At 51.0% G+C, this 19,675-nt stretch overlaps 1 protein-coding gene and 1 long non-coding RNA gene across 2 annotated transcripts in view; one reads left to right on the forward strand and one right to left on the reverse strand.

Moving 5' to 3' along the window:
- LOC308470192 overlaps positions 1 to 19,675 on the forward strand; it is a 212,288-nt gene that overhangs the window by 63,256 nt on the left and 129,357 nt on the right. The gene's annotated exons all lie outside the window — the stretch shown is intronic.
- Positions 1 to 19,675, reverse strand: part of SKIC2 (SKI2 subunit of superkiller complex) — a 47,008-nt gene that overhangs the window by 26,203 nt on the left and 1,130 nt on the right. Inside the window, exons 2-17 of the mRNA XM_080991577.1 lie at positions 18,777 to 18,898; positions 17,327 to 17,436; positions 17,014 to 17,131; positions 15,481 to 15,595; positions 14,409 to 14,483; positions 13,305 to 13,358; positions 12,214 to 12,431; positions 10,923 to 11,072; positions 10,335 to 10,480; positions 9,285 to 9,431; positions 8,325 to 8,409; positions 7,560 to 7,666; positions 4,306 to 4,452; positions 3,023 to 3,122; positions 2,011 to 2,223; positions 742 to 852 (exon numbers count right to left, since the gene is read on the reverse strand). Of these exons, the coding sequence (XP_080847703.1) occupies positions 742 to 852; positions 2,011 to 2,223; positions 3,023 to 3,122; positions 4,306 to 4,452; positions 7,560 to 7,666; positions 8,325 to 8,409; positions 9,285 to 9,431; positions 10,335 to 10,480; positions 10,923 to 11,072; positions 12,214 to 12,431; positions 13,305 to 13,358; positions 14,409 to 14,483; positions 15,481 to 15,595; positions 17,014 to 17,131; positions 17,327 to 17,436; positions 18,777 to 18,898 (2,018 nt within the window). The remainder of the gene's footprint in view (positions 1 to 741; positions 853 to 2,010; positions 2,224 to 3,022; positions 3,123 to 4,305; positions 4,453 to 7,559; positions 7,667 to 8,324; positions 8,410 to 9,284; positions 9,432 to 10,334; positions 10,481 to 10,922; positions 11,073 to 12,213; positions 12,432 to 13,304; positions 13,359 to 14,408; positions 14,484 to 15,480; positions 15,596 to 17,013; positions 17,132 to 17,326; positions 17,437 to 18,776; positions 18,899 to 19,675) is intronic.

Here is a 19,675-nt window from a genome sequence, read left to right on the forward strand (position 1 = left end):
AGTTTCTTTTAATTATTTTTTTATATTTTCATCTCGCTTTCCTCCAAGGAACTCAAGGTTGCATGTAGGAGGCCCCCGCCCTTTCATCCTCACCTTGTGGGCATTATTATTATTATTATTATTATTATTATTATTATTGTTGTTGCCCCACCCATCTGGCTGGGTTTCTCCAGTCACTCTGGGCGGCTCCCAACAGAATATTAAAAACACAATAAAACATCAGACATTTAAAAATTCCCAATACAGAGCTGCCTTCAGGTGTCTTCTAAAAGTCAGATAGTTGTTTATTTCCTTGACATCTGGTGGGAGGGCGTTCCACAGGGCGGGCGCCACCACTGAGAAGGCCCTCTGCATGGTTCCCTGTAGCTTCACTTCTCACAGTGAGGGAACCACCAGAAGGCCCTTGGAGATGGACCTCAGTGTCCGGGCTAGATGATGGGGGTGGAGACGCTCGTGCCAAGCGGGAACAGGAACCTGTGTCCACTTCAGGTCACATCCACACTTTAAGCCGTCATGGCTTCCCCCCAAAGAATCCTGGGAAATGTTAAGGGTGAAGAGCGCTGTTGGGAGACTCGCTCACAGAGCCACACCCTCCACAAACTACAGCTCCCGGGATTCTTTGGGGGGAAGCCATGACTGCTAAAAGTGGCATAAGAGTGCGGATGTGACCCCAGTCTGAGTCTAGCACTCTTAACAGCCACACGGCGGCACCTCTCCAAAGTATAAGCTCACAGGACTCACCTTGACGAGGCCTTTGCTGAACAGCATCTCCACCACTTCCTTTAGGATGGGCAGGATGCCGCTGTGATGCACCCCAATGCCTCGCTTCAAGAGATCCACCATATGAAGGACCTGGAAGAACAGCAACCGGGCTGTTAAAACGCTGTTAAAAAAAGACAAAGCCCGGCAGCCCCTTCCCTATTGCTTCCAGGAAGCTCGTCACCATCTTGGATTTCTCTACTGAAAGAGGCTGCCAAGAAACTCCTTGGAAATAACGTCTATACAACTCTGGTGGCCATGTTGATGCTCAGGCTTGCGAGACAACTTGGGAGCGGCGGCCATTTTGAAGTCTTAACCCAGGCCTTGGAGGGGCGGTGGCTGTTGAAATCCAAGGTGGGCCAAGTACAAGGTGCTGGTACAGTGGTACCTTGGGTTAAGAACTTAATTCGTTTCGGAGGTCCGTTCTTAACCTGAAACTGTTCTTAACCTGAGGTACCAGTTTAGCTAATGGGGCCTCCCGCTGCCCCGCGCCGCCACTGTGCGATTTCTGTTCTCATACTGAAGCAAAGTTCTTAACCCGAGGTACTATGTCTGGGAGTCTGTAACCTGAAGCGTCTGTAACCTGAAGCATCTGTAACCCGATGTACCACTGTGGATGGGGCAAACCCCTATTCCATCTCCCAGCACCAAAAATTCTTTTAACGTACAGTGGTACCTTGGTTCCCGAATGGCTTAGTTGTTGAACAAATCGGCTCCCAAATGCCAAAAACCTGGAAGTAAGTGTTCCGGTTTGCGAACGTTTTTCAGAAGCTGAATGTCCAACGTGGCTTCTGTAGCTTCTGATTGAGTGCAGGAAGCTCCTGCAACCAATTGGAAGCCATGCCTTGGTTTTCGAATGGTTTCGGGAGTTGAACGGACTCCCAGAATGGATTACGTTCAAGAACCAAGGTACCACTGTACAGTATAGTCCTCAGATGCCATATCAGATATTAAACTGAAAAGAACAGGTGCTACCCCTGATCTTAGTCAAAAGGCCAAGAAACAATATGAAACAGCTTTTTAAAATTCTATATTGTACATCTCCTTGGGACACATGTGGAAGGCGATGAAGCCGCTACCTGGCAGTTAAGTTGTTCCAAGGCATGGCTTTTCCTCCCTGGGCAGCGAAGCTGTTTGGAGGCCCGGTTCCCCTCAGCAACCCTAAAACTGAAGAGACTCCTTCATGCCAAGAGGCCCAGCGCCCTGTGCGTCTCGCCGCAAAGCCAACCACTCGCTGCCCCACTCTCTGACCTGAGGCAGCTGGCGGTCTGTGCCCTTCAGGCGGGAGATGCACTTCTGGAAGAAGACGTGGATCTCGCTCTTCTCGTTCGTCGTGGTCAGGTTGACGGTGGTGAGCATGGAGGCGTTGTCGTCGCAGCGGTTGCGGGAGAAGGTGAAGGCCACCACAGGCAGCTGGTCCTTCTTGCGCAGCATGTCGATGAGGGAGAGCCAGATGTTCTTGTCCTGAGGGGAACGCCACAGGTCAACTTGGCTTGGGGCCTAGGCCGGCATCCTGGACTACAAGTCCCATCAGCCTCTGCCACCATGGCCACACTCACCTATCAAGGTGGCCTGCCAGGGGGTTGGGGGCTCAGGATTCCACACGCCAAAAGGCGCCCCCACCCTTGTTTTTAAAAAGCTACGCCAAAGGAGAAGTGGCGACATTAGGTCCTAATGAACCCATTCTCCATTGCCCTTCTTGTTACAACACACAGCAGCACTGGGTCATTTTATGTATTTATTGATGCCGGGGGCGGGACGGACCTATTTGGTGTTTGGCAACTTTCTGACTAGTTGCAGGACCTTAGCCAGACCTAGCAGAGTAAACACAGAATCCACAGAAGCAATTGGCGACTTGGCTGCAGGCAGGATAGACGAAGCAGGAACCAGGAACTTGTAGTTAAGTGTTTATTATATACAGTGGACTATTTACAGGAACAGAACACGGATCTTTTGCTAGCTCTCTCTGACACGACTCACAACTCCTACAGTGACACACAGAACTCTGAACCTCTGAACACTGAACTAACACATTCCAGTTAGTAGGCCATTAATTATCACTCCCTTGAGAGAGCTTGACCAATCAAGGAGCTGTCTCCATGTCTCTGTTATCACCAGGCAGACTTACTCCTTCAGATTGCCTTCTGGCTGTCTGCCAAACCTTAACTGACTCTGTGTGAGTAGCTGCACGTACACAGATTCCCAACAGGCCAGCATCAAACTCCCTCCCTCCCAGGTCCGCGATGAACCTGGCCCAGCGTACCTGGCCTGCCCCAGCCCCCGGGTGCATGGGCTGCTTGGCCCCGAAGGTCTGGGAATGCTTGCTGGCCCGCTCCTTCTTGGCATCCACAGCATCGTAATACCTGGAGGATTCATTTGGATAGGGAGAAAGGGGCGAGAGGAAACACGACCAAGGCGTATAAAGTTACACATGGTGCAGGGCAAAGGGGACAGAGGTTTTTTTCCTCTCAGAAATACTCCAAGCCATCTAGTGGAGCTGAGAATGGACGGTCAACTTTTTTTGCTGCCTGAGGCAAAGGACAAGATGGCCACCGCTCCCAGTTCCATAGCTAAACCAGCAGCTGAATCTTACTTCAATACTGGCAACAGGACAGCACCCCTCGCCCCACCACGTCCATGGGGAGCAAGTTCGCTCAGGGCAGGCTGTGAGTGGCACATGCCAGCTCTGCCCTTCCGATGCCTTGCCACCATTCCCCCAACCATCCCTGAGCATCTGCCACCTGAGGCAACTGCTTCACTCGGCCTACTGGCAGGGCCGGCCCCACGGAGGATTCAGGCCAGCCAAAGGAAGGATTCATTCATAAAGCACACAAAGTTTGGGGGTTTTGGACAAACTAATGGAGAGCAGCCACAGCTACCAATGGCTACTCATCATGATGGCTATATATCACAAGCCAAATCAAGGGTAAAATACCAGAGTTGTTGGGACTCGCAAGCGGGGAAAGCGGCTTTTGTGCTCAGGTATCCAAGATACCAATAGGAATCTGGTTGGACAGTAAGAGTCTGATCCATTATTATTATTATTATTATTATTAATAATAATAATAATAATAATATTTCTCACTTTATGTACGTAAGCAAAGGGTGGATAAGACATTATTCCATGGACTACAAGTAAAAAAAGAGAAAAAATGAGGAGAGGGGATGGGGTGCCATTTTCAGCTTGTCTCAGGCAGGAAGAGAGTGTCTTGGGCCGGGGTTGGAGTAAACCTAAGGCATGGTTAACAAGCCAACCTGATGCCAGCGGTAGCCAATGCCATGCCCTCCTGACCTTCCTGGACTACAACTCCCATCATCCTCAGCCGTCGGCCACACCGGCTTCCCTTCCCTGCCCTAACTGTTTTACAAGGCCATGCCCCTGCCATTTAGATGGACTAAGTGAGTTGCTTCTGGAAACAAGATCTGGGGCACCATTAAAGTGCAATTATTGGGCTTATTACACTTTTGGCCACCAAGGTGGGGTGGGGGCTGCCATTTGGCTTCCCACCAGCCGCCGAGACGCTCTGCCAGCGCATCGGCCCTCACCCCTTGGTCAGGAACGTGCCGCGGGCGTCGACCAGCAGGAAGAGCTCATTCTGCGTTTTCTGGCTGTTGCCTGTGTACAGGTAATGTTCCAGCGGGACGGGGCGCTTCAGGGTGCTGATCACGTAGATTTTCTTCCTCTTGATCCTCCTGCAAAGAGAGAAGGATGCCCAGCATGGCTGAGTTGCAGGCTTGCGGACTCTCCTGTTTCCCCCAGCTCACCCAAGGCACACGTCTACACGGCAGATGCTGGCGTGATAGATATGATGGTACTGCAAGGGGGAGGAGCCCTTCTTTATCCCTTCTGGGCCACCTTCCAATGGGAGACAGGCAAGCCAGGGGTGGGCGGGGCAACAAATGCAAATTTTGCATTTGTACAATCAGCCGGCTTCTAGATGTGCTCACAGACACCCCTCTCTGTCTTCCATACAGGCAAGCAAGGCAAGCAAGAGCTGTCCCAGAAACTCCAGCGGGTGCAGAATGCTGCAGCGAGGCTCCTCACGGGGTCTCTGCCATGGGAGCATATTCACCCAGTGCTTTTCCAGCTGCACTGGCTCCCGGTGGAGTACAGGGTCAGGTTTAAGGTGCTGGTCTTGACCTTTAAAGTCCTTCACGGCTTAGGACCCTCATACCTACAGGACCGCCTCTCCCAGTATGCTCCACGGAGAGCCTCAAGGTCCATAAATAGCAACACCCTAGTGGTCCCGGGCCCTAAGGAAGTTAGATTAGCTTCAACCAGAGCCAGGGCCTTTTCAACACTGGCTCCGGCCTGGTGGAACGCTCTGCCTCATGAGACCAGGGCCCTGCAGGATCTGATTTCTTTCCGCAGGGCCTGTAAGACAGAGTTGTTCCGCCTGGCCTTTGGCTTGGAGCCAATTTGATTCCCTCCCCCTCTTTCTTTTTCCTTTCTCCTCCTGCGCTGAGGCTACATTTTAATATTTTAATGTTGTATTTTAATTTTGTCTTTAAGTTGTATTCATTCAACTTGTTTTTATTATTGCTTGTTAGCCGCCCTTGGCTGGGGAGGGCGGGGTATAAATAAAAATTATTATTATTATTATTATTATTATTGACAGAGTTTAAGGCCACATCCCAGCCAGCGAGAAGCACTTAAGGAGGGTGTGGAGCAGCTCCCATCAAGGGTGGGACCTGGTGAGGGGGTGGGGCCTGTGAAAAGTCCCTAGGCTGCTGCTGCTGAAGTTTCCCATCCCTGCTGGCAGGGGTGAGCCTGCAGTAAATTGCACCAAGCAAGTTGGAGTGACCTCTTTCATTAGCAAAAACACAACCTCCACAGACTTGGCAAGATGTCAGGCCTAATGAGCACACCATTATAGAAGAGTTTGGATTTGATGCCCCGCCTTTCACTCCCTTTGGAGTCTCAAAGTGGCTAACATTCTCCTTTCCCTTCCTCCCCCACAACAAACACTCTGTGAGGTGAGTGAGGCTGAGAGACTTCAGAGAAGTGTGACTAGCCCAAGATCACCCAGCAGCTGCATGTGGAGGAGCGGGGAAGCGAACCCGGTTCCCCAGATTACGAGACTACCGCTCTTAACCACTACACCACACTGGCTCTCATCTTTGGTAGGTCTTATCATCTTTGGTAGGTCTTGCCCCTATGAAGCAGTTGCTGAGACTAAAGGGCCCCGCTTCCCCACAGCTGCCTATGTCTCCTCCTCTTCAGGGTTCCCCCCAAGCAATCTGAGACTGCATGTCGCCAACGTCTCCTCCGCCCTTTTCATGCCTCTTCTGGTCCTGGGACACCAGTGGGGAGGGGAGCTTGTTGTAGTAGGAAGGGGAGACACCTGAGCCTCGTCAGCAGCCTGCCTCATCTCTACCTCTTGGCCCCTCCTCTCCTGTTTCAGCTTCTGGGCTTGATTCTGGGCTTCTCTCTGCCACAACTCTCCTAGCTCACACCAAGCCCTGTTACCTCTTCAGCTTCCAAACATCCTCTCAGTCTTGTCCCTCTTCGCCTTCTGCCAAGTGTTGTCGTCCCACCACCACTCCCCGGGCTCTGAGCCTTCTTCCTTTGGGGGTTCCCCAGCTGCTCCCTCCCACCAATCCTCTGTGCCCAACCAAACATGACATTGGCTGTAGCACTTACTACTTACAGGACCGCCTCTCCTGGTATAGGGACGCGGGTGGCGCTGTGGGTTAAACCACAGAGCCTAGGACTTGCCGATAAGAAGGTCGGCGGTTCGAATCCCCGCGACGGGGTGAGCTCCCGTTGCTCGGTCCCTGCTCCTGCCCACCTAGCAGTTCAAAAGCACGTCAAAGTGCAAGGAGATAAATAGGTACCGCTCCAGCGGGAAGGTCAATGGCGTTTCTGTGCGCTGTTCTGGTTCGCCAGAAGCGGCTTAGTCATGTTGGCCACATGACCCGGAAGCTGTACGCCGGCTCCTCGGCCAATAAAACGAGATGAGCAACCCCAGAGTCGGCCACGACTGGACCTAATGGTCAGGGGTCCCTTTACCTTTACCCTCCTGGTATGCCCCGCAGAGGACCTTAAAGTCCATGAATAATCATACTTTAGAGGTCCCGGGCCCTAAGTCAGATTATCCTCCACCAGGGCTAGGGCCTTTTCAGTGATGGCTCCGACCTGGTGGAATGCTGTGTCCCATGAGACTAGGGCCCTGCAGGACTTAACTTTCTTCCGCAGCCTGTAAGACAGAGCTATTCCGCCTGGCTTTCAATTTGAACTTAGCCTGATCTTTTATTCCCCTTCCTTCCCTCCCTCTCCCCTTTTTATGAAGATTACCCACTCTGGGATCCCACAGCTAATTCTCCCCCGGTCTCCTCGCTGGCCCAAATAGGACTAATTTAGCCAGCTAGCCCTGGTGATCGTCTAATGTTTATTGGATGGATTTCCACCCTAAATTGATTTTTGAATTCTGAATTTATTGTTTTTCACATTTTATGCTGTTTTTTGTTGTATCACAATTAAGTGTTTTAAATTTGTTGTTAGCTGCCCTGAGCCCGGTTTTCTGAACCGGGAACGGCGGGGTATAAATAACATTTTATTATTATTTATTATTACTATTCTTTAATTGGCAGTTCATTAGGGTTTTCACATCCCATAAAAGCACTATGCTCCTTTATTCCCTCCCCAGCCCAGTCCCCTCCATCCCTCATCCCTCCCTCTTCCTAGAACCATAGAACTGCAGAGTTGGAAGGGACCCCCAAGGGCCATCTAGTCCAACCCCCTGCAACGCAGGAATCGCAGCACCAAGATTTTCATTTCCGACTGCACCACTTCTTACCCTATCCAGTCAGCAAACTCCAGGGTGTTGGGGACGGTGGCACTCAGCAAAATTATGTTCACGTGGTCTGGCAGCATGATGAGAACCTCCTCCCAGACAACCCCACGCTGCAAGGGAACGGAAGAAATTAAGAAGACCTCTGCTATGTCAGGCCCATGGCCGCCGGAAGGACCTGAGTACAACAACAAGATTCCCCCCTTCCCCCATTTTTCCAGGTTTCATCCAGGCCTTCGCCATCTCTATTCTGGACTGTACCAGTTCAGAGTGGGACGCGGGTGGCGCTGTGGGTTAAACCACAGAGCCTAGGACTTGCCGATCAGAAGGTTGGCGGTTCAAATCCCCGCAACGGGGTGAGCTCCCGTTGCTCGGCCCCTGCTCCTGCCAACCTAGCAGTTCGAAAGCACGTCAAAAGTGCAAGTAGATAAATAGGTACTGCTCCAGCAGGAAGGTAAACGGTGTTTCCGTGCGCTGCTCTGGTTCGCCAGAAGCGGCTTAGTCATGCTGGCCACATGACCCGGAAGAACAAGGCAGCTACCTATGTTTCTAGGAAGGCTGCGGATGGGGAGAGGAGCTGTAGGCTCTGATTGGCGTGCAGAATGCAGTCCCTGGTAGCAGGTCTCAGGTTCAGTTCCTGGCATCTGCAGGCAGGGCTAGGAAAGATCTCAGACCCGGGAAAGCTGCTGCCAGCCTGTGCAGACAATACTGCCTCGACTTGGTACGTGGCGGATCCAAGCCCTGCTCCCCTTGGTGTGCGCATTTCCTCACCTCTGAGTCGTTGATGTAATGCACCTCGTCAAAGATCACCCACTCCAAGTCTCTGAGGACATCTGAGCCATTATAGAGCATTGACCTGAGGGTTTTTGGAAAGAGAAAGGGATATTGCAAGACCGGGACTCTTTACCCTGATCAACAGCAGAACAAGGGCTGGCCGGACCGTAGAATCATAGAATGGTAGCATTGCAAAGGACCCCCCGAGGGTCATCTAGTCCAACCACCTGCAATGCAAGAATCTCAACTCAAGCATCCCTGATGCACGACCATCCAACCTCTGCTTAAAAATCTCCAAGGAAGGAGAGTCCACAGCCTCCCGAGGGAAGCCCATTCCACGGACCAGATTTTGGGCACCCTTAGAAAAAGGCAGAAAATGGTTGATATTTAATGATATTGGTAATCGTATGTTTCCGAGCACAATTCAAAGTGTTGGTGCTGACCTTTAGAGCCCTAAACGGCCTCAGTCCAGTATACCTGAAGGAGCGTTTCCACCCCCATCGTTCTGCCCGGACACTGAGGTCCAGCACCGAGGGCCTTCTGGTGGTTCCCTCGCTGCGAGAAGCCAAGTTACAGGGAACCAGGCAGAGGGCCTTCTCGGTAGTGGCACCCGCCCTGTGGAACGCCCTCCCACCAGATGTCAAAGAGAAGAACAACTACCAGACTTTTAGAAGACATCTGAAGGCAGCCCTGCTTAGGGAAGCTTTTAATGTTTAACAGACCACTGTATTTTAATATTTTGTTGGAAGCTGCCCAGAGTGGCTGGGGAAGCCCAGCCAGATGGGAAGGGTATAAATATTATTATTATTATTATTATTAGTAGTAGTAGTAGTAGTAGTATTGGATGGATCTAAAGAGTGACATTTGTCTTTTCCAAGAGCTCCTTTTAAACCAAGGATTGCCAGCATTTCAGGGCACATTTAGAAACCCCTCCCTATTTATATCCCAAATCCTCACCGAAGGATCTCCGTCGTCATGATGAGGCACGAGGCATCCGGATGGAGCTGAACGTCCCCCGTCAACAACCCCACGTCCCCAAAGGTGTTCTTGAAATCCCGAAACTTCTGGTTGGAAAGAGCCTTGATTGGGGAAGTGTAGATGGTGCTGCAGAAGGAGCCAGGGAAGAAAATAAAGAGTTTTAGAAGTTCAAAAGGAGGGGACCCTGGACTCCAGCATACCCAATAGGCAGGAAGGTAAACAGCGTTTCCGTGCGCTGCTCTGGTTCACCAGAAGCAGCTTAGTCATGCTGGCCACGTGACCCAGAAGCTGTACGCCGGCTCCCTCGGCCAGTAAAGCGAGATGAGCACCGCAACCCCAGAGTCGGCCACGACTGGACCTAATGGTCAGGGGTCCCTTTACCTTTACTAGGTAATCATAGGCAATTGCCTGGGACAGGAGTCTGTTTTACTACTTTCCCTCCCTACGTGAGTCAATAAAAACGGGTATTTTGTCGTCCTAGTTCTTATCTGACCAAGGCCTCACAGGCTCAACCCTAGCAGGTTCAATACAGTGGTACCTCGGGTTACATACGCTTCAGGTTACAGACTCCACTAACCCAGAAATAGTGCTTCAGGATAAGAACTTTGTTTCAGGATGAGAACGGAAATCGTGCCGCAGCAGTGGGAGGCCCCATTAGCTAAAGTGGTACCTCAGGTTAAGAACAGTTTCAGGTTAAGAACGGACCTCCAGAACGAATTAAGTTCTTAACCCGAGGTACCACTGTATTTTACATAACAGTGTTCATTTGGGCATGGAGGGCAGCTAAACACTGTAAGAGCTAGTGTGGTATAGTGGTTAGTGTCAGACGATGACCTGGGAGACCAGGGTTCAAATCCCCCCCTCTGCCATGGCGCTCGCTGAGCAACCACGGGCCAGTCGCTACCTCTCCGCCTGACCTACCTCACAGGGTTGTTGTGAGGAAAACTACATCCTTCTCCTCCTCGAGCTTCCCGGAGGAAAGGTAGGGTACAAATGCTAATTATTATCATTCATAACAGGCATTCTCACCGTGTCATGTGCTTCTGGGACAGAGCAATGGCGTATTCCGCCACCACGGTCTTTCCGGCAGAGGTGTGGGCAGCGACAAACACGGAGTCGTGCTTCTCCAAGTGGAGAATCGCCTGCTTCTGGAAAACGTCTGGCTCAAAAGGCCACTGAGGAGTGGGGAGAAAGAGAGAGGAAGTCACACAGGGGGCAGGAGTTTAGCGTCATCAGTCCTTGGCCCCACCCCCACCGTTCAGCCCAGACCCTGAGGTCCAGCACCGAGGGCCTTCTGGCGGTTCCCTCATTGCGAGAAGTGAGGTTACAGGGAACCAGGCAGAGGGCCTTCTTGGTAGTGGCGCCCGCCCTGTGGAACGCCCTCCCACCAGATGTGAAGGAAATAAGCAGCTATCCTATCTTTAAAAGACATCTGAAGGCACCCCTGTTTAGGATAGTTTTTCATATTTAATGCTGTATTGTTGTTAACACTCGATTGGGAGCCGCCCAGAGTGGCTGGGGAAACTCAGCCAGATGGGCAGGGTATAAATAATAAATTATTATTATTATTATTATTATTATTGGCCCCTACCTTGGCCCTCTGAGCAGCCATCGTACCTTGAAAGCTGGATCAGGAATTCGCTTGTAGAAGTCGTCCACGGGGGAGCTGACGTCCACTGGGATGGCCCACTGCTCTTTGGGGGGCTCAGAAGCCGCAGTAGGGGCCGGGGCGGCCTGTGGGGCTGATTTAGGGGCGGGCGTCACCTCCTGAGAGGAAGGCAAACAGGAGACAGGCAGCGTAAAGGAAGCAAAGGACGGGAAAAGGGAATCCTTCACCCACCCACAGACCCAATAAAAAGGGAGGGTTGCGTACCAACGCTGGTTCTATTCAGAGCCACCATATCTAGTAGCCTTGTCCTTCCTTTTGTCTGAATTTGGCTAGAGCAGCTTTGGCTCCTGGGTGGCAGCACCCTTTGCAGTTCTTTCCCAGGCCAGAAGCCTGCCGCATCTTCTGCCAGTCTTCCCTCACCTCTATAGACAGAGAACCCCACCTGCCACCTGCTTGGGCACCTGCCAACATCGCCCCAAGATCCTTCCGTCCCTCTGTAGGAGTGCAAATATTCAGAGTGTAGGGTCAGGTGGGGCTACTATGAGGAATTATAAAATATGCATCAAGCCATTGTGTCCGCTGTGAAAGCATGGCGTTGACTGGGTTTCATTGACAATAATTTCTGATCGAATCCCACAACCCTCTGCATCTCTGGCCTTTCCTCTACTGTCCTTTTCTCTTGCTTGACAAGTCACGTACACAGCCCAGTTGCCAGCTGCTTCACCAGGCATGCATCCTGGGCTGTGAAAGATAGTGGGCAGCTTCTCTGAAGTAGCCTTTCCGATAGGTTAATCTCAGGATGTTGATCTTAAAGGTAAAGGTAAAGGGACCCCAGACCATCAGGTCCAGTCATGACCAACTCTGGGGTTGCGGTGCTCATCTCGCTTTATTGGCTGAGGGAGCCGGCGTACAGCTTCCGGGTCATGTGGCCAGCATGACTAAGCCGCTTCTGGCGAACCAGAAGGTGATAAGGATGCCTATCTCCTTGCCATGCTTCCATCCTCTCCTGTTTACTCCTGTGTCTTTGTAGTTAAAAGAATTTCTTTTGATCTGACTTTGTCCCCACGTGGAGTTTGTTGAAATGTTCAGAAGAAATCTGATTGGTTCTTACAAACTCTCTGTAAGAAGTTCTTTTGTGAATAAAATGACCTGGGCCAGGGGGTGGAGAGACAGATTATTATACGCACCCTTCCCAGAGTCTTGCTGGTTCAAGCCTCTGTGTGTATTTTTATTAATCAGAGTTCAATCCTTCCTTTACTTTGAGAACGCCTCACCCTCTCTGCACGCAGGTGGCCCTACCTTAAGCACCAGCTCCTCCAGGCTGTTTGCCCTCTGCAGCGGCGCTGGTTCTGCCGGGGGCGCCTCCTCTGCCTTCGCCCCTTTCCCCTTCTTCGTCCTCTTCCTCCCTTCCTCGGCCTTCTCCTTCTCTTCTTCGTCGCTGGAGGCTCCCAGCTCAAAGGTGTCCAGGGCCCCCAGCAGGTGGGTCAAGTTCAGCAACCCTGGGGAGGCCTTGAGCTCTGAAGTGGGGGGTGAGACACACAAGCAAGATAGGTTTCTCCACTCAGGAATCCCCTGTGAGGGCAGGAGGGCAGGGGTGGGGAGAGCAGCTTTTGGGCTCAGTGATCCAAGGAAGAGTTTGCAACTGGCTCAGTGGAAAATATGCCGTGGAAATGTGTGTTTCATGCGAGGGCAAACCTCTCTACAAGGCTTGCTATGGTCTTTCAGCTCATGTTAGGGCAGAGACAGTGACTGGGCCAAGCTCCAAGGCAGATGGGAGATTTGAACCCAGATCTCCAAGGTCCTAGCTCAATGCTCTTATTGCTTATGTTTCTTTGTATATCACCCTTTATCCAAAGATCTCAGGGTGGTTCACAGCATACAGTATATAAATATAAAACACATAACAAAAACAAAACAAAACAAAACAATAAACCCCTTCCCCAAATATGTATAAAAGGATATACAGGATGTTTAGCCAGAGACCTGGTTGAAAAGGAACATTTTCGCCTGGAGCCTAAAGGTGTATAATGAAGGCACCAGGGGAGCCACCACAGAAAAGGCCCTTTCTCATGTTGCCAACTTCCAGACCTCATGTGGAGGAGGCACACAAAAAAGGACCTCAGTTGATGTTCTCAGGGTCTGGGTAGGTTCATATGGAGAGAGGTGGTCTTGCCCCAGGGTAGCCTTACAGAAGCTGCTAGACAACAGTTATCATCATCTCTGACCATTGGGCCATACCAGAAGGGGCTGATGGGAACTGGGAGTCCAACAACACCCAGAGAGTGCCATGCTAGCTGCCCTTGTTCTAACCACTACACCACACTGTCTCCCAGCCCCCAAGCCAGCCTCCTCACCAGTCCTAATCATCTCTCTACCAGAAATGAGGTTACCTTGTCTGGTGAACTCCACTCCCTTCTTCCAGCCTGGTGGGACCGTCAGCAAATCTGAGGGAAGAAAGAAAAAGCAGGAAGGGACATGGGCTTGAAGACGGAAGGAAAGAGAAGGGTCCGTGGCCTCAAAGCAGGGGGCAGCTTGAGGTACGAGGAAGCCCCAGTCAGAGGATCCTCTGATGGGCCTAACCTCCTCATGCCAGTGGGATACCTGGCTGCAGAGGCAGCTGTCAAGGACAGCTGGGTCCAGCCGCCCTTTTAAATTTCCCACAATGTCCCAAAGTGATGGTACCGTAGGGCAGCTTCCCTGCACCTGTTCAGAGGCCCAGGCCACGTATCAGCAGTGAGCCCTGAGAGAGGAGAGAGGCCCCAGAATCTGCAGGGATTGTCCTTATTTTTATTGATCTTATGTCAACTGTGCTGCTGGCCTTTCCATCTGAAGAGTGGGCTTAAAAAAACGACTTCAACACATCATAATTCGCACTCGGTGCCTGTTATTTCATCACTCTAGCCTTACTAAAGGTAAAGGGACCCCTCACCATTAGGTCCAGTCGTGACCGACTCTGGGGTTGTGGCGCTCATCTCGCTTTATTGACTGAGGGAGCCGGCGTACAGCTTCCTGGTCATGTGGCCAGCATGACTAAGCTGCTTCTGGCGAACCAGAGCAGGGCACGGAAACGCCGTTTCCCTACCCGCCGGAGCGGTACCTATTTATCTACTTGCACTTTGACATGGTTTCGAACTGCTAGGTTGGCAGGAGCAGGGACCAATCAATGTGAGCTCACCCCCGTCGCCAACCTTCTGATCGGCAAGTCCTAGGCTCTGTGGTTTAACCCACAGCACCACCGGCGTCCCTTCTAGCCTTACTAGGGTGATGTTTTTTGCTATCAAAGGCCACCCGGTTGTGATTTCAAGAAGAGGCAACCCCATAGCCCACCATGTTCTCTCCCTATCTTCCCACCGTACATAAATAGGGTAACGTCTTCAAGCCTCACCAAGGCTGCTGCAGAGGACACATGGCATCAACAACAGCAACCCAGAACTGGCTGGGATCCTAAGAGAAGGTGCACCATTGCGGCTATTGCCTAGAACAGATCCAAGTACCGTTCTCAAAATCAATGTCCTCTTCCTGGTCTTCTTGAGTCTTGATCTGTTCAAGGCTGGGTTCGTCCATCCCACCTAGAGAGAGGTTGAGTTAAAACAATGCACTGCGGACAATTAAGAGCAAAGCTGCATGCATGGCAATAATTCTGCAGTCAGAAGACTCAGAATTCTGCAACTGAATTGCACAGTAGGGCTGGGCGATATATTGATATATCGCCAAAAACTGGTTTGAAGTCCATATTGTGATGGTGCTTACATAATTTTTCACCCAGCAATATACTGCAAATCATGATTGTGTGTGTGTGTGTGTGTGTGTGTGTGTGCTATGCAAAAATCACAATGCGGGGAAAACCGTGAAGCCAGCCAATGCTTCTCTCGATTCCTGCAGTCCCTGTCAAGTCTGCTGGCACAGCTCTCTCCTGACTCCTACACAGAATAGCAAATCACTGTTAGAATTCCTGCTCCGTGATTGCAGTCATAGGATTGTCATCTATCACATGGCAGTGTATGTTTTGACTCCACAGAGTGGGAAGTGATGGAGACAGGATGTTTGTGTTACTGTGTTCCATGAAGTGGGACTATTGTCCTTTGTTCTTTTCCTCTTTGCTGTCTGATGCTAGAGAGGGAGCCATGTTGCAGTGCTCCGTGTGTGTTTTTATGTAAATAAAGTAGATTGGCCAAAATGCTGAGTTGCTGAGGTCTGCTACGCAAGCTGCGAAAACTCTGCGGATCCCTAAGTGTGCCGGTGTCGGTTGGCATCGGTTGCTGTGATGTTTGGGCTGAAGAAAGCTTTTGAAGCTCCCAAACGATCGAACAGGAGGGAGAGAACATGCCAGTCGGGCATGTGTCCCTGCCAGGGTCCTGCTCGAGTGTAGGCTGAGCTCCTGATAACCACAAGAGCAGGCGCTGGCAAAAATCATGATGTGGGGGGGCCCTCCTCCCATCATCTCTGACCCACTGGCCTTGCTGGCTGGGGCTGATGGGAGCTGGAGTCCTAACATGATTCCAAGCCCTGGCGTAAGACTGTAGCGCCAATTCCCCAGACCAGGCAGGGCGAACAGGAGACCCATACCTGGCCAGAAGGGGTAATTGGTAGCGCTGCCTCGGAGAGCCTCGACTGGAGGGCCGGGTGCTCGTTGGAAGGAAAGAGAATTTTTGGCCGACAAGCCCATGTTGTCCACAAGTGCCTGAAACGGAAGGGGGAGCAGTGTCAAGACCAAAAGGTGCATGGCCAGTTCCCCACTCTCCCAACAGTTCTTAAATTCCTATAGACTGTATTCTCAATTCAAGACAGCAAGTATACAGGTGTCCTCCATGTGCATAGTGAAAATGGCATTAGGTGGGAAGCACCCTCTAAAAAGCCCCTAAAATGCCGGTTTTCTCCTGCTTTTGTCACCTGTTAGGTGGGAAGGCTGAACCGCTGAAACAAAGCCCCACTACACTTCTGGTCTTGTTGGGGTTTCCTCCATCATCACTGACGTCACAAGGATGCCACAAGGACTCTTCAGCTCTCTCTCATCATTTCCTGATTTGAATCTATCTATTTATTTCCCGGTGCCGCACATACCCGGTCATGGGGGGGGGGGGCGTTTAAAGGTAAAAGGTAAAGGATCTCTGGATGGTTAAGTCCAGTCAAAGGCGACTATAGGGTTGCGGTGCTCATCTCGCTTTTCAGGCCGGGGGAGCCACCGTTTGTCCACAGACAGCTTTCTGGGTCATGTGGCCAGCATGACTTCTGGCGCAACAGAACACCGTGATGGAAACCAGAGGACATGAAAACGCCATTTACTTTCCCGCTGCAGTGGTACCTATTTATCTACTTGCACTGGTGTGCTTTCGAACTGCTAAGCTGGCAGGAGCTGGGACAGAGTAATGGGCGCTCACCCTGTCGCAGGGATTCGAACCACTGATCTTCTGACCGGCAAGCCCAAGAGGCTCAGTGGTTTAGACCACAGTGTCTGTATCTAGCTGCAAGTGGAGCAAAATGCTCAAGCGGACGTTGCAATCCTTCCTTGGAGCAACCGGGGGCTGGGGTGGGCAGCAGAACGGGACATGTACCAGAGCCTGGCTGCTACCATGGAGGCGTCCAGAGATTTAGCACAAGGGTGGGGGGAAGATGTGGCTTGGCACAGGTCCCCAATTTGGCCCGCGAGACTGCTTTCCCCAAACTACACCTGCCCCTGGCCTTCCACCAGGTATTGTTAGCCCTGGTTGGCTGGAGAATATTGACCCGCCTGCCCGCCCTGACAAGGTGAGAAACCCCTTTCTGCCCAAGGGACACACTCACTTCAGGACAATGCAGTGGGTGGGGCCAGGTAAAAAAGAGGGCGGAGCAACGAGTGTGCCTTTGATCTTCCTACAGCAGGCTAGTTTTCACACCCGGCTCACATGCCCTTCTCTAGCCTTCTCACGGGCAAGAGTTTAAGAACCAATTCCAGCCAGGCGAGAACACTCAGGGGGGTGCAAAGCGGGGCTGGTTAGGGGGCGTGGGGAAAGTTCTGTGGGCCAGGCAGAGAGTGCCGGAAGGCCACCTTGAGTCCCTTGGCCTAGGACTCCCCACCCTTGCCTGACAAAATGATATTCTGGGGGGAACACCGTCCCTCACCTCTCTGAAGCCCAGCAGCTCTCCTGTGGTGGGGTTGCGCTCAGCCTGAAGCGTCGAATGCACGGGGGTGACGTCCACCTCAAAGAGCGACTGGATGTCTTTCTCGCGGGGCCAGAACCTTCCTCAAGAAAGCAGGCAGGATTTGGGGTTTTTTTTTTGGAAAAAACAACAACACCAAAAACGTTCCCAGATCCCACACCACCAAAACTGTCGCCCCAACCAGAGAACACACGAGTAACTGTGTCTTCTTTTGCTCCTTTCTGGAAGGAGAGACACAAGGGAAAGATGGCTCCGCGGCCGCCGAGAGCCTCACCTGTGAGACCTTTCGAAGTGGTGGATGGGAAGCCAGTCTGGGCTGCTGAGGAAGCGCTGCTCTAGTTCAGAGGCCAGATCCTCAGTGTGAGGGGGCAACCCGTGAGGCAGCTGCAAGGTGGGATGGGGGGAAAAGGTGCAAGTGTCATTCCTAGATACCAGCGTCTATGAAGCCAAGGTACCCTGCAGGCCCCAAATGGGTCACATCCTGATGTAAAACAAGTTGTATCCTTGCAGCCACCATGATTACGCTCTCAAAGACTGGTCTGACGTTTTAAGTCACAAAATGTCATTGAAAAGATGGGCGAGGGGGAGAGGAAAGAGACAGACATATATGGGGGGGGGAATTAAACTTCTTTTTTTAATTGCTTGGCATTTCACTTGGTTGGTTGGTTGCCCTAACTGACCAGCCTCCACTGAGCAAACAAAGAAATCAAGAGCGGAAACAATACAACAAACAGAAATGCTAGAATTCAAGTTACAAGTTGGGAGATTCCGACTCAACGTAAGGAAGAACTTTCTGACAGCAAGAGGTTTTTGACAGTGGAACGGTCTCCCTCGGGAGGTTGTGGACTCTCCTCCTTTGGAGGTTTTTAAGCAGAGGTTGCATGGCCACCTGTCGTGTATGATCTAGCTGAGATTCCTGCATTGCAGGGGGTTGGACTAGATGACCCTCGGGGTCCTGTCCAACTCTATAATTCTACAATTCTATGAATTCAACTTCTTGCATTTGGATCCCACTTTTATTCTGTCATAGCATGAGGTTCCCAGGAGGCCACTCATTCAGTTACTGATCAGACCTGGGCCTACTTTGGCTGCCTCACCTGCAGGAGCCAGTGGCTGCTTAAAAAAATTTTTTTTAATGGTTTTCCAGAATTTCAAGACGTGCAGCTGGTGGCTGCTTATTGTTGTTGTTGTTGTTGTTGTTGTTTAGTCGTTTAGTCGTGTCCGTCTCTTCGTGACCCCATGGACCAAAGAACACCAAGCACTTCTGTCTTCCACTGCCTCCTGCAGCTTAGTCAAACTCATGCTGGTAGCTTCAAGAACACTGTCCAACCATCTCGTCCTCTGTCGTCCCCTTCTCCTTGTGCCCTCCATCATTCCCAGCATCAGGGTCTTTTCCAGGGAGTCTTCTCTGCTCATGAGGTGGCCAAAGTACTGGAGCCTCAGCTTCAGGATCTGTCCTTCCAGTGAGCACTCAGGGCTGATTTCCTTAAGAATGGATAGCTTTGATCTTCTTGCAGTCCATGGGACTCTCAAGAGTCTCCTCCAGCACCATAATTCAAAAGCATCAATTCTTCGGCGATCAGCCTTCTTTATGGTCCAGCTCTCACTTCCATACATCACTACTGGGAAAACCATAGCTTTAACTATACGGACCTTTGTTGGCAAGGTGATGTATTACCATTAAGAAAATTCCTCTCTCGTTCCAGGGTTGGAAAGGGGCTTACCGTGGTTAGCGGGAATCTGTCTCCATGAGGCCCTTCCTCTTGGGTGATGAGCTCAAAACGGCCGGCACATCCAACCTCCAGAATGGAGAGGGGTAACTCCAGAGGCCCCCTGGGGGGCAGGACTAGCAGGGAACAAGGAGATAAGGACATTTTGAAATTCACCATCCCATTTTCAGTCGCTACTCCCACTGACCCCAGTGTAACTTTCAAAGAATCATAAGGCTGAAAGGGACCTCAGAGGTCATTGGCAACTTACATCATGCTGGTTTGAGGGATCATTTCTTCATATTATTATGAAATATCAATAAATATATTTTCACACACACCCCAAAAAAGAATGCAACTACAGGACCCTGAACTATGGCTATCCATCCTTTGCTTAAATTACCTCCAGGAAAGGCAAAGTTTACTGATGCAAAGGTCAGATTCCTTTGGTTTTATTTGATGAAAAATAGGTGTGCCACTTTTCCAAACAAGGTGAGAAGCATCTTGCAGCAATAAAAGCCCATTAGGACATATAATATTTCAACAAAACCATATAATAGTATCTTATTATCATCTGTTTTATTATATGGCTTACTGTTTTACGACCTATTATAAACATCCCTGGTGATCTTTTGTTGTTGTTGGCATCTATCTCTCTTGAGAGACAATGGAGTCATAGCTGTCAACATTTCCCTTTTCTTGTGAGGAATCCTGTTCGGAATAAGGGAATTTCCCTTTAAAAAAGGGAAACGTTGACAGCTATGAATGGAGTGCACCTCTCAGGGTGAAAGGCATCATGAAAAGGGGCAGAACAGGGCGGGTGGGGGCAGAACTGAGCAAAGTGGGCTTATGCTTGTTCTGCCAATGCACGCAGGGGTCCAGAACGGAACCCTGGCACAAAACGAGGATTGTCT

This window comes from Podarcis pityusensis, assembly GCF_964106645.2.
Source record: "Podarcis pityusensis genome assembly, chromosome: 2".
NCBI classification, from domain to species: Eukaryota; Metazoa; Chordata; class Lepidosauria; order Squamata; family Lacertidae; genus Podarcis; species Podarcis pityusensis.